The sequence below is a fragment of the Rhyacophila brunnea genome, unplaced genomic scaffold, assembly GCF_057557595.1.
Source record: "Rhyacophila brunnea isolate RB1 unplaced genomic scaffold, BYU_Rbru_1.0 scaffold_18, whole genome shotgun sequence".
Classification (NCBI taxonomy): Eukaryota; Metazoa; Arthropoda; class Insecta; order Trichoptera; family Rhyacophilidae; genus Rhyacophila; species Rhyacophila brunnea.
In genome coordinates, this window is record NW_028232837.1 from 23,358,563 (window position 1) to 23,373,992 (window position 15,430).

General features: G+C 32.6%; 1 protein-coding gene across 1 annotated transcript; it reads left to right on the plus strand.

Moving 5' to 3' along the window:
* The first annotated feature begins 71 nt into the window (after nucleotides 1–71).
* Nucleotides 72–14,316, plus strand: LOC147073332 (RING finger and transmembrane domain-containing protein 2-like). Its single transcript, XM_085945426.1, has 5 exons — nucleotides 72–448; nucleotides 9,751–10,110; nucleotides 10,810–11,235; nucleotides 12,385–12,600; nucleotides 13,937–14,316. The coding sequence occupies exons 1-5, from the start codon at nucleotides 269–271 to the stop codon at nucleotides 14,168–14,170; spliced, it is 1,416 nt and encodes a 471-aa protein (XP_085801552.1). The 5' UTR covers nucleotides 72–268; the 3' UTR covers nucleotides 14,171–14,316.
* The last annotated feature ends 1,114 nt before the right edge of the window (nucleotides 14,317–15,430 follow it).

Here is a 15,430-nt window from a genome sequence, read left to right on the forward strand (position 1 = left end):
ATATATTTATCTGTTTATATAAATTTTTGTTTTTTTTTAGAGTTTTTTTGTCTATTACGGATGACAGCATTGACAGCTGACGTACTTGCAACTGATCAAAGTAATATTTTGTAATTTTGATTGCATGTTATCTGTTTATTCTACGATAACTTGTCATAGTGTGTCACATCTAGATCACTTTGTATAGACTTAGAACAAATGGATACAGTCAATAATGCGTTCTTTAACTCTATTACAAGTAAATAATACGATCTGTCAATAAACCAAAATGTTGAACCAGAACCAAGGCGGCGCGGATGTAACCCTAGAAATGGACGAAGACGTAAATAATGCGTCTTCGTCGGCGCAATTCGGACAAAGATTTCGGGATTGGGCCAGGGTCACATCTAGACTTTTGCCCAACAATCCGCCGCGCAATTTAATGAGTGAATTGGACCAACTAATCCAGGTATGTAAAGAAATATAAATTACGTATCTAAAAGATCTAAACCAGAGTTTCCCAACTGTTTTTGACAGAAGCACATCGGTGATTAAGAAGAGAGTGGCACCCACATTTTTTGTCCAATATTTTTAGTACCAAGTTTACCAAGGTTTAGGAAGAGGAACTATACAATATAATATGCTGATTTAACTTACACTGTTTTGAAATAACACAATCCATTTTTTTTAAATTAAAAATAATAACCAAAAATATCTGTGTATTTGCATTGTTCGTCACATATTGTCACCGAATGTGTCCGGACTCAGACACAAGAGCGCACCACTAAACATCGTCAATTTCGAGCCTATATAATATTTTACGAATAGGTGTGAGTTTATTATCAGACAGAGATACTAAATGTATATTTTTTTATATTCATTTTACTCAATTACAATCAAAAACCATATAAATCCATTATATTATTTATGTAAACGTGCAAGAGTGAGACAGAGTGAAGACGTATCAACCCTTAGAATACCACAGATCCGATATATCGGCTTTTTAATTGACAATTTTTGTTATACAATTTTAACAAATATGGTGATGCTATATTTAATAAATAATGAGTGTTTATCATGGTCCCCACAAGGGGGGCTGACAAGGCTTTAGCCTGGGGGCCCGGCGTGGCGGGTCGACCTGATAAGTGAGATAAACATAAATTTTCCCTAATGGGGCGCTATTTTATTTGTAGAGTCTTAACATTTTGTTTAGTCGTAGGATGTAATTATTGATTATTGTGTGTCGATATTTGACAACTCCATGATTCAAATGGATTTATTCAACAATACAAAAAAATCACTAAAAATACACCGAATACCCTTAACCACTTTCCAGTTAGATTTTGGTGAGAAAGAGTGTCTAAAAATTGTCAGATATTTTTTTAAACATTTTTTAAACAATGTATTAAAAATTTTATTTTTACGTTTGTTTTACTTTTTTTCACATTAAATTAACACTTTTTTACAATATTTAAAATTTTATGAAAAATTTGAAATTTTCTTTTAACGTTTTATTATAAATTGTTTCAATGTTTTTTTACATTTTATCACAACAGATATGTAGGTTTATGTTTTAAATTTTACGAATATAATTTTAATAAGTCTTTTTGGTATGGTAAATTTTGAAAAATTCAATACACAACCCTACATCACAATCTCGTCTCCTTCCGTATTTGTTTGTCGTTTTCATTCATATGTGGGCAGCATACTTTGCACGTCTAGTAGGCCTTTCTTTATTCGCCGTAGATGGTATTGGTTGGTAACTAAAATGAAGCTAATAAGTATGAATAATATATACTTATTTTTTACGAACTTACTTCTAAAATGTGCTCAAAAGTAACTAAATTCAAATTACAATATCATGCGACATACCTAACACAAAAATAACTATGAATGAACAATGAAGTCATTGACAATTCGTAATATACTCAGGCCTGCTCTGCCCGGCAGTAAATAAAGCTTTTATTACGTCATATGGCTCATATATCACTCAAATATCAGTCAAAACAAATAATAAACTTTGTGACAAGTTGAAATACGATCTTCCCGAATGTAGCTCGTGATAAACATTCCTGTCAAGTTAAGAAAAAAAGCGCCCGAGTGAGACTCGGGCTAGTCAGTGTGTAAAGTAAATCCGCGCCCGAGTCACACTCGGGATAAACAGTCAAGTGGTTAATTTTACCTGAAACAACATTTAGAAAACGATTCTGTGAAAAGTCCCACTGCCTTTAACCCTAGCGATGGGTAGGGGGGCCTGCCAAAGATCCTGGCCTGGGGCCCGCTTCAAGATGTGAGGATCATGGTGTTTATATTTTGTAATTAACGTGTTAATTTGCATTTGAAAAGTAATTAGCAAAAACACAATTTTGTGCGGCCCGTAAGCTATGGGTTAATACTTGAGTCATAGTATAAGTAAAGTTATGAGTACAATACTGCCCCCATAAGCAAAAAGGCATTTTTTGGACAAAGTCACATTTTGAGATAATGAGACATTAACGTTTTTTCAACTTTTCTTAATAAATTTTTAAATAATTTGTATGCATTTGATATTTATTATGGTATAAGCAAAAACCAGTATATTTTTAATCGATGTTGTGTTTTTGCTTATGAAACTCGTTAATGTCTTTTTGTTTAGAATAACTACTGTTTTTGTGAAAAAAAACGAAAAACAATATGTCGATTATTATATTGAAATAAATTTTATACCGCTTTTGACTTTATGTCAAATGGTTCAGAATTTCACGTAGAGCATTATCTGTACACTAACTCAATTTGTTATTTTTCTCGAAAAGCTGCCTTTTTCCCTATGAGGGCAGACTATGGTGCATTGTCTGATGCATTCTCAATTATTATTATTATTTATCATGGCATGATGATAAAGCTGATATTTTTTTCATTATGGTAATAAATGTCTATTTTATCATATTTAGTTATAACATGCGTCTTTTATTTTTGTCCTTAATTTGAAAATGTTCTGTCAAAGTTAAAAGAAATCCAAAAATTTATATTATGTGTATAATTAAAGATTTTTAAATATTTTTTCTCCAAAATAAAAAATATTCGATAGTATTCAGTGAGGGAATTCATTTTATGAATAAAATACAAGAAGAATTTATTGTAGCATTATTGTTATTTTTAAGAAAGATTATTTATTATTTTAACAAAACTTCCAAAAACCGTATAAAACAGTGTTGTATTTTAAGACGGTACCTATCAAATTGCCATGGTAGTAAAAGAATTAAAATGAGTAAGGTGAGAGAAAACATACATGTAAATTTAATATAGGATTCCTTTATTTTAATCGGTTCATGAAAGAAAACAAATAATATGATACTCTCATAATAGTTTGACAGATGTTTGAGAATATTGATAGTTAGCACTGTCTGGTAATTTTTTTAAATTTTTTATTTCACACACACGCCAATCACCCACGATGGACGAGCGGTTTATGCATCAGCTTATATTGTCATGGGTTCCCAGGTTTGAATCCTGGGTCTGGCAAATACACGTATTGTTTTTCACTGTGTGCTTAGAGTCAGAGTATGGACGTAATAGGTTGAGCAAGTTGCTAACATTCATTTCCATTTCATTAACAGATTTTTTTTTTGTTCTTAAGAAAACTAAACAAAAAAAAATCTGTTAACCCTTAGACTGCGTATGGCATGTAAACATGCCATAGACTTTATCTCGTATTTTTGACCAAACTAGAAGAGACACTTGTGGATAATATGCTTTCAAAATTAGTTCAAACCTTTAGGTAGACATATCAGGCAACAGATCATAAAAATGTCAAGTAAAACACAAGGAAATATATTTTTGAAAAGAACACTCCTTATTCAGTTGTTTGAATCGCGCGCCATTGCGAAGACGGGTGTACTAGATGCGTCACCAGGGTTATCAAAACAAAACATTGGTCATGCATCGAAAAGTGTGCATCGATAATATTTTTATTTACCTTTTAATTAATTATTATGATTACGTTAGTGTTATGTATTTTCTCTTAGTGATTTGTGATCTCGAAAGAAACATATTGAAGATTTGTTTTTAGTATTTTTTGTCATTATAAATATATGTGAAATAATTATTTCACCCGCCAAAATGTCACTACCACATAATATTATCGAAGAAATAATGCTGGAAAATATTTTATCGATGCACAGCTCTCCAGTAAATTTGTTTGGCTTTGTTTATTGTTCCATGTTTAATATTTACATTATTATAATGGGTAATAATTTATATTTTTTATGTGCCACGAAACTGTGTTAGCTCTGTTCACATGCCTGGCGATTATTCGACAGGCCCTTTGTACAATGAAAAAGCCGACGGCGCCTCATAAATTATATTATAATAGTATTTTCGCAGTGCGGTAATTATTTTTTCTCCAAAACATCCTAATGAATAAGTGGATGACAACATTATTTTATGGTGACGAAAATAAATATAGGTTCAGAATTTGAAACGGTAATAAAATTTGAGTTTACGACTTACTAAATGCGATAAGCGATAACCCACTGATTATTCCACAAGTGATTTAGTAATATATCTGTCATAGACCGTAACCAACTACACGGCAGCATGTATTCAACACAGCCCTGTGTATAACAAATACAAACGCGTCGAATTTCTCGGTAGTATGTGTTGAAACCGTGTATGTGAAGACTGGACGGCCGCCATTTTGAACGCGCGGTCAAAGCTTGGATAATTTTTAGCGTCTTCAATTTCTTCGATTTATTTTAGTGAGAATGTAACGAATATAGTTTATTTCTTGGTGCATTTGGAATAACTGATATATAGTTCGTCTAGTAATCTATTTTCTAATTTTGGAATCGATCTGTTTTAGCTGTAGTGACCGTTTTAACAGATCAGTTGACTGAAAATAAATTCCCGCGAAAATGGCTCGCAGCGAAAGGGTTAATACAAACCTTCACCCTAGGTTTGTATAAATACAGTAAAACTCCGATTTTACATTTTTGAAGGGACTGACAAAAAAACGTAAATAGTGGGGAAATGTAAATGGAGGGGGTATTGTAAGATTAGAAAAATTTAATTATTTTCATTAAAAAATCTTCTGTCGTGTCCATGTGGCATGGCAGAATTCAGTCTTCATAATTCGGACAATGGAAGAATAAAAAAATCATTGAAATTGGTTTAGTGCATATTTTTGGTTTATTTATATAAAGCTTTTAAATATTTTTAATTGACTTAGAGGTTTTTTCTTGTACGTCATCAATGCTAGTAAAATACACCCTCGATGTACCTCAGCATGTTCTTATGTTGTGTTAAAACATGCGACCGTAAGGCTTAACATATGTTTTGACACTAGATTCACATCTAATTATGTAAACAGATGGCATCTTAATAACATATTAATTTCATTGCCATGTCAATAAAAAAATATACGAATGAGAAAACAGTGTAGGTAAGGTGAGTCGGGGTAAGTGTGACATAGAATTTAATGAGATGAATTTCAACCTGGTTCATGATGAATAGGTATGTTTTAAACAGTTGAAAACTGTACCATATGATCAACAATATCATTACAATTAATATGTACAGAAGGAACCCACTGTATATCTTACTATAATACGACATTTTAATATTTTTTGATTACTAGTCAGTTTGTTACACTTACCCCAATATTGGGGTAAGTGTAACTAAATTCACCATTATTCCAAAAGTTCTCCAAAACCATAACGTATTACATGCATAGAAAGGTAATATATCATTTAATGGATATTGATTCTTAAATTAAAACTTTTGTATAGATTTTCAACAAAAATGATCTCTATCATTTTTTTGGGGTAAGTGTGTCATACTAATGTATGTAGAGCTAGTGATGTCCTGAAACAAAAATCACGTTTTTATTAGGTAGGTACTTAATTATTTAATGTGGTTATCTCAGCAACAGGAGTGGTAGGTAAATCAATCAAAGGCTTTTGAAGATTAACTTATAATTTTATTCGTCTCGAAAGAGCACAAATACAAAGTATACAATACAGGAATGCAGAGTAACCCTAAAAATAGTCAGTACTTACATGACAAAGACGTAAGCACATACAGTAAAATCAAAACGATGAAGAGGTTTGTCGATTGTGTGCGGCGTGAGAATAAGTGTACGAAAGAATGAGTTAAATTTGAAATGTTATAATAGCTTCACCAAGAATTAACTGGGTAAAACATTATTTTTTTAGCTCGAAACAGTGAGCATTAACAAACAGTTGATGAAATTTAATATACCTAACATGATTATTTTCGTATTATTACAAAATTAAATAACAATCAGCAAAAATAAAATGTGGATACAAATAGAGAGTAAGATATAAAAGAAAAAATAATAATTAATACACAAAAACATTAAAACTCTAGTAACGTTTTGGGTCTCATTCTCGAATCATTCTTTCGTTTTTACTGTACTTAAAATTCAAGTTAAGTGCTTAACTTACAAAACTATTTATTCTAACTTAATTATTTCGAATTGCAATATTTGAAATTGCATGACTAGGTACGAGGGTGGGTCAATAAGTCCTTAGAAAAGCCGACAGGTGGCGCGACTAGTACTGTAAGCGGTTTGTTTTCATGCAGCGGCACTATCGATTCAGTATGCTGCGAAGTTTCAATCAGATTGGTCGGGTTGTTGTGTGTTTCTCGTACATTTAAAAAAAAAAATTTGCTTGTTTACAAAAATGGAGAAAATTGAGTTTTGAGCTGTTATTAAACATTTTAATATAAAAGGGTTAACAGCAAAGGAAATAAAAAATGAGTTGGATTTAGTTCACGGCATATCTGCTCCTTCACTTGCAACTATTTATAACTGGTTAAATGAATTTAAACGTGGTCGTACATCAACAAAGGATGAACCACGCTCAGGACGTCCTGTAGAGGTGACTACACCAGAAATGATCAATAAAATCCACGATATGGTGTTAAGTGACCGAAGATTAAAGTTGAGTGAGATAATTGAGGTTACAGGGATCTCAAAAGGTAGCGTCATTTCTATTTTACATGACAAATTGGGCATGAAAAAAATTTCTGCAAGATGGGTGCCGCGTTTGCTCACAGTCGACAATAAACGCAATAGGGTGGTGGCCTCTAAAGCCCTGTTGTCGCTCATGCAACGCAATCCGGATGAATTTTTTCGTCGCTTTGTGACTGTAGATGAAACACGGATACACCACTATACTCCCGAGACGAAAGAACAGTCAAAGCAGTGGATTGCGAAAGGCGAACCATGTCCAAAGAAGGCGAAAACCGTAAAATCAGCTGGTAAGGTTATGGCTACTGTATTTTGGGATGCACGTGGAATTATTTTCGTTGACTATTTGGAAAAAGGAAAAACAATAACAGGGGATTATTATGCATCTTTATTGGACCAGCTAAAAAACAAAATTGAAGAAAAACGGCCTCATTTAAACAGGAAAAAAATCCTCTTTCATCAGGACAATGCCCGTGTTCACACATGTTTACGATCAATGGCTAAAATTGAAGAATTGAAGTTCGAATTGGTCGACCACCCACCGTATTCGCCAGATTTAGCCCCCAGTGACTTTTTCCTTTTCCCAAACTTAAAAAAATGGCTAAGTGGACAACGTTTTTTTTCAAATGAAGAAGTCATCGATCGGACAAATGCTTATTTTGAGGACCTTCCGAAAACTTATTTTTCTGACGGCTTAAAAAAAATTGAGAAACGTCTAACCAAGTGTATTGAGCTCCAAGGAGATTATGTTGAGAAATAAAAAAAAATACAAAAATAAAAACTGTTTTAATGCTTTTTTCAAAGGAATTATTGACCCACTCTCGTACTTACTGAATATTGTAACTAGAGATTTTTGTTTTGGAAATTATTTCGCCTCTTCGTCCAGTTGATGGTTGAGGCACTTCGTAAATGTCTTCTACTCTTGGAAATGAAAACATAGTTTCGTTTTCTTTTTTAATCGTCTTGCAAACTTTGTCAGAATTCTGTCATCATGCTCAAGTTTTATTATAACTCCGACAAAATGTTTCACAGTTTTTTTTTGTAGCAAATTGTACTACAATCCATTTTCCAATCTCTAACATTTCTGAATTAGATGCAACTGCAGTATCATCAAACTGATCAAACATTGATATATTAAGCATATTAATTGAAGGATCGTTTTCCTCATCGCCGAGAAAATCATTAATATAGTCTTGCATATTATCTTCGCTTTCGTCACTTGATGTCCATGACAAATCTTCTTCCGATGACATGGGTTCGTGTTTTTTTTTGTTTTGGTGTTCTTTTATCGGTTTCAATACCTTCTTCTGCATGTTAGTTTTGTCTTGCAATGGCTTTATTTTCTTTTCTATTGGGACATTATTTATCATTCGCTCTATAACATCATAACATATAATCAATTCTGCTACTGGGGCAATCATTTTTCTCTTATTCTTTATAGGCGCCTTACTACTGATAGAATTCAGCAAAAGTGTTTCAAACAAAGTTTTTTCTATATTTTCTGCAGGAAACTTTTGTAACAGTGGCATTTCTATTAAACTTTCGGTAACTTCTTTATTTGGTAATTGAACAACTTTGCAATCCAGAATTATAGGCTTAGAAGAACATTTTTGAGTCGAACAATCCCCATAAAAATTGACGATTTTTATTTCTTCTTCAGAAAATTCGATTTATAGCGATTTTCGCGAATTCGAAATCAAATTTTCAGAGTGCCATGGATTTCGAATTATCTAGGTTATACTGGTATACAAATTCTTACATATAAACATTCTATTTCAATTACGAACATTTTCGATCTTCGATACTTCGATTGATATAAATAATGCGTCATGTCCCATCACTAGTTAAAATATTGACTTTGCAAATTCATAGAGAATATATGGGGGAAGTGTGACACAATACAAAGGCACACTTACCCCACGTGTTTACTTCGGGGAAGTGTGTCTACTTGATTAAAGGTTTCAAATGCTTATAATGTAGTAAAACGATAACACAACGTGAAGCAGCGTATCAAAACACATATACTCACCAATTTTTACAACCACAATGTGCAGATTTCCGTGTTTAAAAAAATATTTTAGTAACAGCTACCATCTCACTCGTCGACTTCAAAATGTCGTCTGGAAAATAATCCATGTAGTCACCTCAAAAAACATGGTATCGACACCATTTCTGATTATTTTTATAAATTGGTGACTTTGCTATCACCTTTCCATAGATGGCATCATCCAATTTGTAGTAGATACTGAGATATCTTAGTAGCTACACTTACCAAAAATTTACACTTACCCCGACTCACCTTATACATACTTTATCCGCGATTCATTCATTTATTCAATTAAACATTAAATTATTTAGTGTTTATGATTATTCAATTTATATTGTGCAGTTTTCTTACTCTTATTGCTGTATATCAATTAGAAAACTAAAGAAAAAATTTAAAAAACAAACTTCTGATCGCGGAAACTGATGTTGATTATTAATTGTTTTGCTAATATGTCATCTATGTATAGGGATTCATATATTATATTTTAAAATTAGGACAGTCTGTCTCATTTCTATAAGCTGATAAACCCCTTTTTGCAATAAATGTTTGAAAAATAAAAGAGGACAATGAAATTGCACATGGAATATCTACGTATTTTTTGTTAGATTATGACCATATTCTGAGTGACTTTTTCTTATTGGTTTTTCTTATGTGACATCTCATGTAATTATGTTAGTTTCACCAAACTGTCTCTTGGTGTATAAATATATATTCCCATTCAACAGACATTCGTTACAATTTTTATTTCCAGGGTAATACTTCAACAAATATATCACCGACAACTCTACTCATCAGAAACTCTCAGAACGATCAGCAAATATTTCGATTAGATCAGCGTAGCCAAGCGCCGGGTATTTACAATCCTAGAGAGACCATTCATATAAACCTGGGGCCGGGATCATCTAGCAATGCTGCCGCGTCTACCGATAATCAGGGTATTAATAGAAGTCACGAAGTAAATGAATCGAGGGGTCAACCATTGATACCCGTGTTTAATGTCGATGCTGAGAGCAGTCATGCTGATAGACTCTTGGATCAGAATCCGCCCCAGGCGCCTCCTGGACAAGGAAACGATAGAGATCAGGGGAATAATGACTTGCAGAATGCTTCAGTAAGTATTTATTTTTTTGTTGGCAATCTTCTGTGTCGTATATTCTGATGTGGTCCGTGCCCTGTTTATCCCTGATAACTAACTAACTATCTTGACAGAAATTGACAGCATCAGTTGATTATTATTGAAATATTTTAATAACCTATCATGGTAAACTGACAATAATAATAATATAAAAGAGATCTTTATTTAACTACATATATTTTTATACTTATACGAGGTATAAATGAGAAATCTGCCATTCTGGGCAGTGTTGACCTGTGTGTCCCTTATAACTATCTTAGAAATAGAGAGCATCAGTTGTTTATTCTCCCAAGGTGCAGAACCAACCTGCCACTGGTAATGCCAATTGGGGTGGCGATAACTATGTTCAACCAAATTGCTTCGGGTGTTGATATATTACACTTGCGTGAGGGTGAGTTAGGTGGACACTATTTTATAAATTCTTAAAATAGGGTCTCCTTAGCAAACTCGGTGTACTTCTTTTAACTTCTATAGATGTATAATTGTATTTTCACTGCTTTTGTATGTTTATATTATGTTCTCTTTTTATATTTTCATTGTTATCGTTTTTATTACTTTTTTCTTTTTGTAATGTTTCATGTCATATTGTGAATGTCTTAAACTTATAATTTGTAATGTCCACAATATGTTACAAAATAAATTGAAATATTCAACATTCAATTGTTATTTTTCTAGCCGGACCTCTACTATTTCCTCCGAACGGTGTTTAAATACGCGCCATTCTTTTTAATATTGCTGACGAAATTCTCGTACGACCACCGCGAGGGTCTTCTAACCTTCATCACTTTATTAATAACATTCTACCATGCCAACGGAGTTGTGAAAGACGAACTGGCCAAGCAAGCCAACAGGAGCATCCGGAGACTGTCTTTGGAGTTCATATACACTATATGCTGCATATTCTTCATAGACTATGTCTTCGACTATGGCCACCAGTTTTCTAGTCTTCTCATATTGATCCCGTCGTATACTCAACCACTGGACGTGTGGCAATTATTATGGATTGTTTGCGTGACGGATTTCATTTTGAAATTGATTACAGTCGATTTTAAAATACTAGTCACGTGTCTGCCCGCGAAGATATTACCATTTCCTAAAAGGGTGAGTGTTATAATATTGTTTATTTAAAACTATGGTAAGTGGGGTAATTGTTTATGAAATCTAAAGTATGGTCAATTTGAATGCATCAGTCTGTAAAATATTATATTCGACTATAATTATTGATCTTATGTGTTTGTTGAAATTTGGTTAAATTTGTGAGTTTAAGGTCAAGCGTAAATACTTATAAAAATATCTTTTCTTTGAATGAATAGGCATTTGTTTCGAAACATGCGAGATTTTGCTAAATTTTATTAACGTAATATAGAATAAGTTATGACAATAAACAATGTATTGTAGATTAGTGGTAATGTTAAATAGGATTGCTCCAAATTTTGATTGTGATATCTTTTTATTTGTTAATTGAGGTCTCTATTTCCAAAAACCGACAAGTCCAAAATTCAATATTTGTGGTACTTAAGCGTAAATATGCCCATTTTATTAGCCGATCAATATCTAATTGCATTAAATTGTGTTTTTGGCGGGTTTAGGAAGTTATAGAGTAGGATATAGCAATGGGCTATTAAGAAAGGTAAGCTGATCATTCAGGATAGGTGGGCTCTGCAACTGTGCTCTATTTATCTCTAACATTTCTTGGCAGAATAATTTTTAATCACACTGAAATAATCTTGCACCTTTTTCAATGTCAAATGTATGTTTTTCATTTAATAAATGGTTCACATATGTTGATGTTTCCTTCTCCAATCTTTGGGCTGCTAAGTTCTCCGAAATTCTAATATTTAATTTCCTCGTAGTTTTCCCCATGTAAATTTTTGGGCAATTGTTGCACTGTAATGTATAAATGCCAGATTTATTTTTAAATTCTATGGGGTCTTTATTATCATTAATCTACCAACTTTGATATTAAAATAAAATCCCGGTTTGACATTATTTTTGGTAAGATGTTTTTTAATGTTTTCACAGGTTTTGCCTATATACTATATAATATTATAGATCATTCAGTATGTCATATTGTGTGAAAATACATGCTTTTTGTTATATTTTGACTGGCTCATCAGTTTTTGAATATGAATCAATTTGGCTTTGTCTGCAACCGTATCGCATTTGTCACTTTGTCGCATCACGTATTGAATAATATTTACTGTGCTATTTTTAGTTGGCTTATAATTCAACCACTTACTCTTGTTTCAGGGAAAGGTGTACTTCTTCTTGGAAGCAGCGTCTCAATTGTTCAGATCACTTATTCCCGTTCAACCGTGGTTGTACTATTTATTGGAAGCATATCAAGGCACCGAGAAAGTGATGGGAGTCATTCTTTCCACCGCGTATATAATATCCAAGAGTGTTGAGATTGTAAAGAAGGGGACTTTGTTTAAGACGGCTGGGTACCAGTTATTGAAATATTCTGTAAGTCATATTGGATATTGGTTTTATAAATTAGTTATATAATATTTTCACCAGTGGCGGCTGCTCTAATATCATTCAAGTGCACTGCACTCTTGATTTATTAAAATAAAATGATCATTAAATTTTGGTATTCATAACTCATTAGTCCATCTTAATGTTAACTGTACACGCGTCTAAAAAACTAATACAATACATTGAACCTATGCATCACTCTATATTAATCGAGGGCTTAGTGTCAAACAACACTATCTACAAAAGTGCAACTTTACAGGAGAGTCAAAAATCGTTATTTTAGATTCTTGTAACTTTACAAGGGAAATGTTTATTTAAAACCTAATGTTAATATTTTATAATTTATTGTGTATTGTACATTTATCTTGCTTATGATGATGTTAAAATTTATAGGGATAGTTTTTAAAAAATATGAAAACAAGGGTAACTTATGTAATTAGCGTTAAAATTTACTGACGATTTAATAAGAAATTAGAAAAGATTGACATAACGTTGTTTGACTATCATGTAGCCGTAAATGTAAAATAACGTTATCTCAAAAAAAAAAAAAAAACACTTTTTTGTAGATAACGTTGTCTGACTTTAAGCACTCGATTTGTATGTAAGCAAAACATTGTAAGCCCCAAAATATTATATTATTTTAATTTTAAGCTTTGATCACGGAAATCATTTATTCGAATGGTTAATGTGAATCCCATTGAATTATATATTATGAGTCATATGGTTGTCGCTCACAATGACATATAATATTTATTTAGACGGGTGCCTGGATTATATTATTTATTGTTTAAATTGTTAATTTGTTATGTAGGTATTGTAGGCGTATAAAAAATTTGTGGCCCTGAAGAATGACAGTATTAGAAATATTTCTATTAGGACATTTGTGATATTTTTTTATACCTATCATAAAATATCTACCCAGGACTTCTACAATAAACAGTCATATTTTTGAGCTAAATTATTTTAGTATAACCATTTGTGTACTCGTACAGTTGACTTTAAGCCCCATGAATTATAGTGCAGTTTTAGTTTATCAGCCATTTTATCGTGCTTGCATATTCTTTGACATTTTCATGCAGAATGATGTAATTATGATACTCTACTACTATTATAGTGATAAAACAAAAACTATATCTTGTTTGAAAAACTACATTGAATAGAATAATTTTCTTCCAAATGCGGTGGGTTAATAAGTGCACTCCCAGTCTATATAAATTTGGAAACCACCTGCTGCCACTGGTTTTTACTACACTTTTTGATAGTTTCAGTAAAATAAATCACAACATGTGAATTATTTAAAATAATATTTTGCATCGTTCTTTAGAACCTTGGCGTCTGTCCGAACAATGAGCAATTGCTGTCAGCCGGCAGGACCTGTCCGATATGCCACGACGAGTATTCCTCACCCATCCGGCTGAGCTGCACGCACATCTTCTGCGAGATCTGCGTTTCCAAGTGGTTGGACCGCACGCAGACCTGCCCCCTCTGCAGAGCCCAGGTCGTTGAAGAGTCATTCTGGAGAGATGGCTCCACCAGTCAGAATCTACAGTTTTATTAAGTGACGTGATGATATGTGATAAACATTTAGATTACAATTTCTGTAGTGAGATTCCAATTATAAGATGTCCCCAAATTACATATACTTCTACTGTAAGATGTATGTGTTATAGCTCAAATTTAGGCCATAGTGTTCTCCCCGATTTACCTACCGCTATTATGGTCCGCTTCATACTGTTTCTTCTCTTTAAACTTAAATTGTTTGTCAATTAATTAATTTACTGCATACCTACATAAAGGCGTTAAAGAAAAACATCTGTATTACACAGTGGCGAAGGGTGGAGGTAGGCTTTTAAGATCTGCCATAAATGGTGCATATTAAACTTTGTCAGTCATACGTTTTATTTGTTCGCATTGAAATAAGACTACAATTTATAGATGATGTTGGTTAGTTTTTAAAATTCAATTGAACCCTGCTAAACCAAGCCATAATAGATAATAGTCAAAATATACTCGTCTATCTATAAAATATCTAAAATTATAGAATTTAATCATACATAAATTTGGATATTTTATAGATAGAATAATACTTTTTATCTATTATAGTTTGGCTTAGGAAGGGCTTAATGAATTTCAACAGCAACAGCATGTGTAATATGTATTCTTTCTTTTTTCCGACCATGTCCGATCCTAATAAGATCATATGAGCCTCCTCAGAGTGGTGGTTTGTGTTAACAGAATTTGTTTTTTACGAGAAATGGATGTCAGCCACTTGCTCAACCTATTAGGTCCATACTCTGACTCATACTCAACTTGAAAAACAATATGTGTACTTGCCAGATCTAGGATTCGAACCTGGGACCCTCGACAGATAAGTATGAATGAAAAAGTGTGCACAATTTTGTCGTATCGCCCAAAATATGCCAAAACTATTATGTTTTAGTTTAGGCAGGGTTTAATTGATTTTTAAAAACTAACCAACACCATCAGCTGTAAATTGTAGTCCTAGTTCAATAACAAAAAAATCGTATTACTAACAAAAGTTTAATGTGCACTATTTATGGTGGATATTAACATCCTACCTCCACCCTTCGCCACTGCTATTACTTGGAGCCTAAATACATGAAAGTGAAACTGAAAAAAAAGAATACTGTTTAAATTAGCTGCAATTTTATTATTTGCAATTGCTACTATTTTCATCCACGTCTGTCATAACCGCAAACATTATTATAAACAGTAAATTCCATAAAAAATAATATTCATATGGTTTTGTGAATAACTTGAGATAGGCTATCCTGAAATGATCGAAGAAAAGATGAAT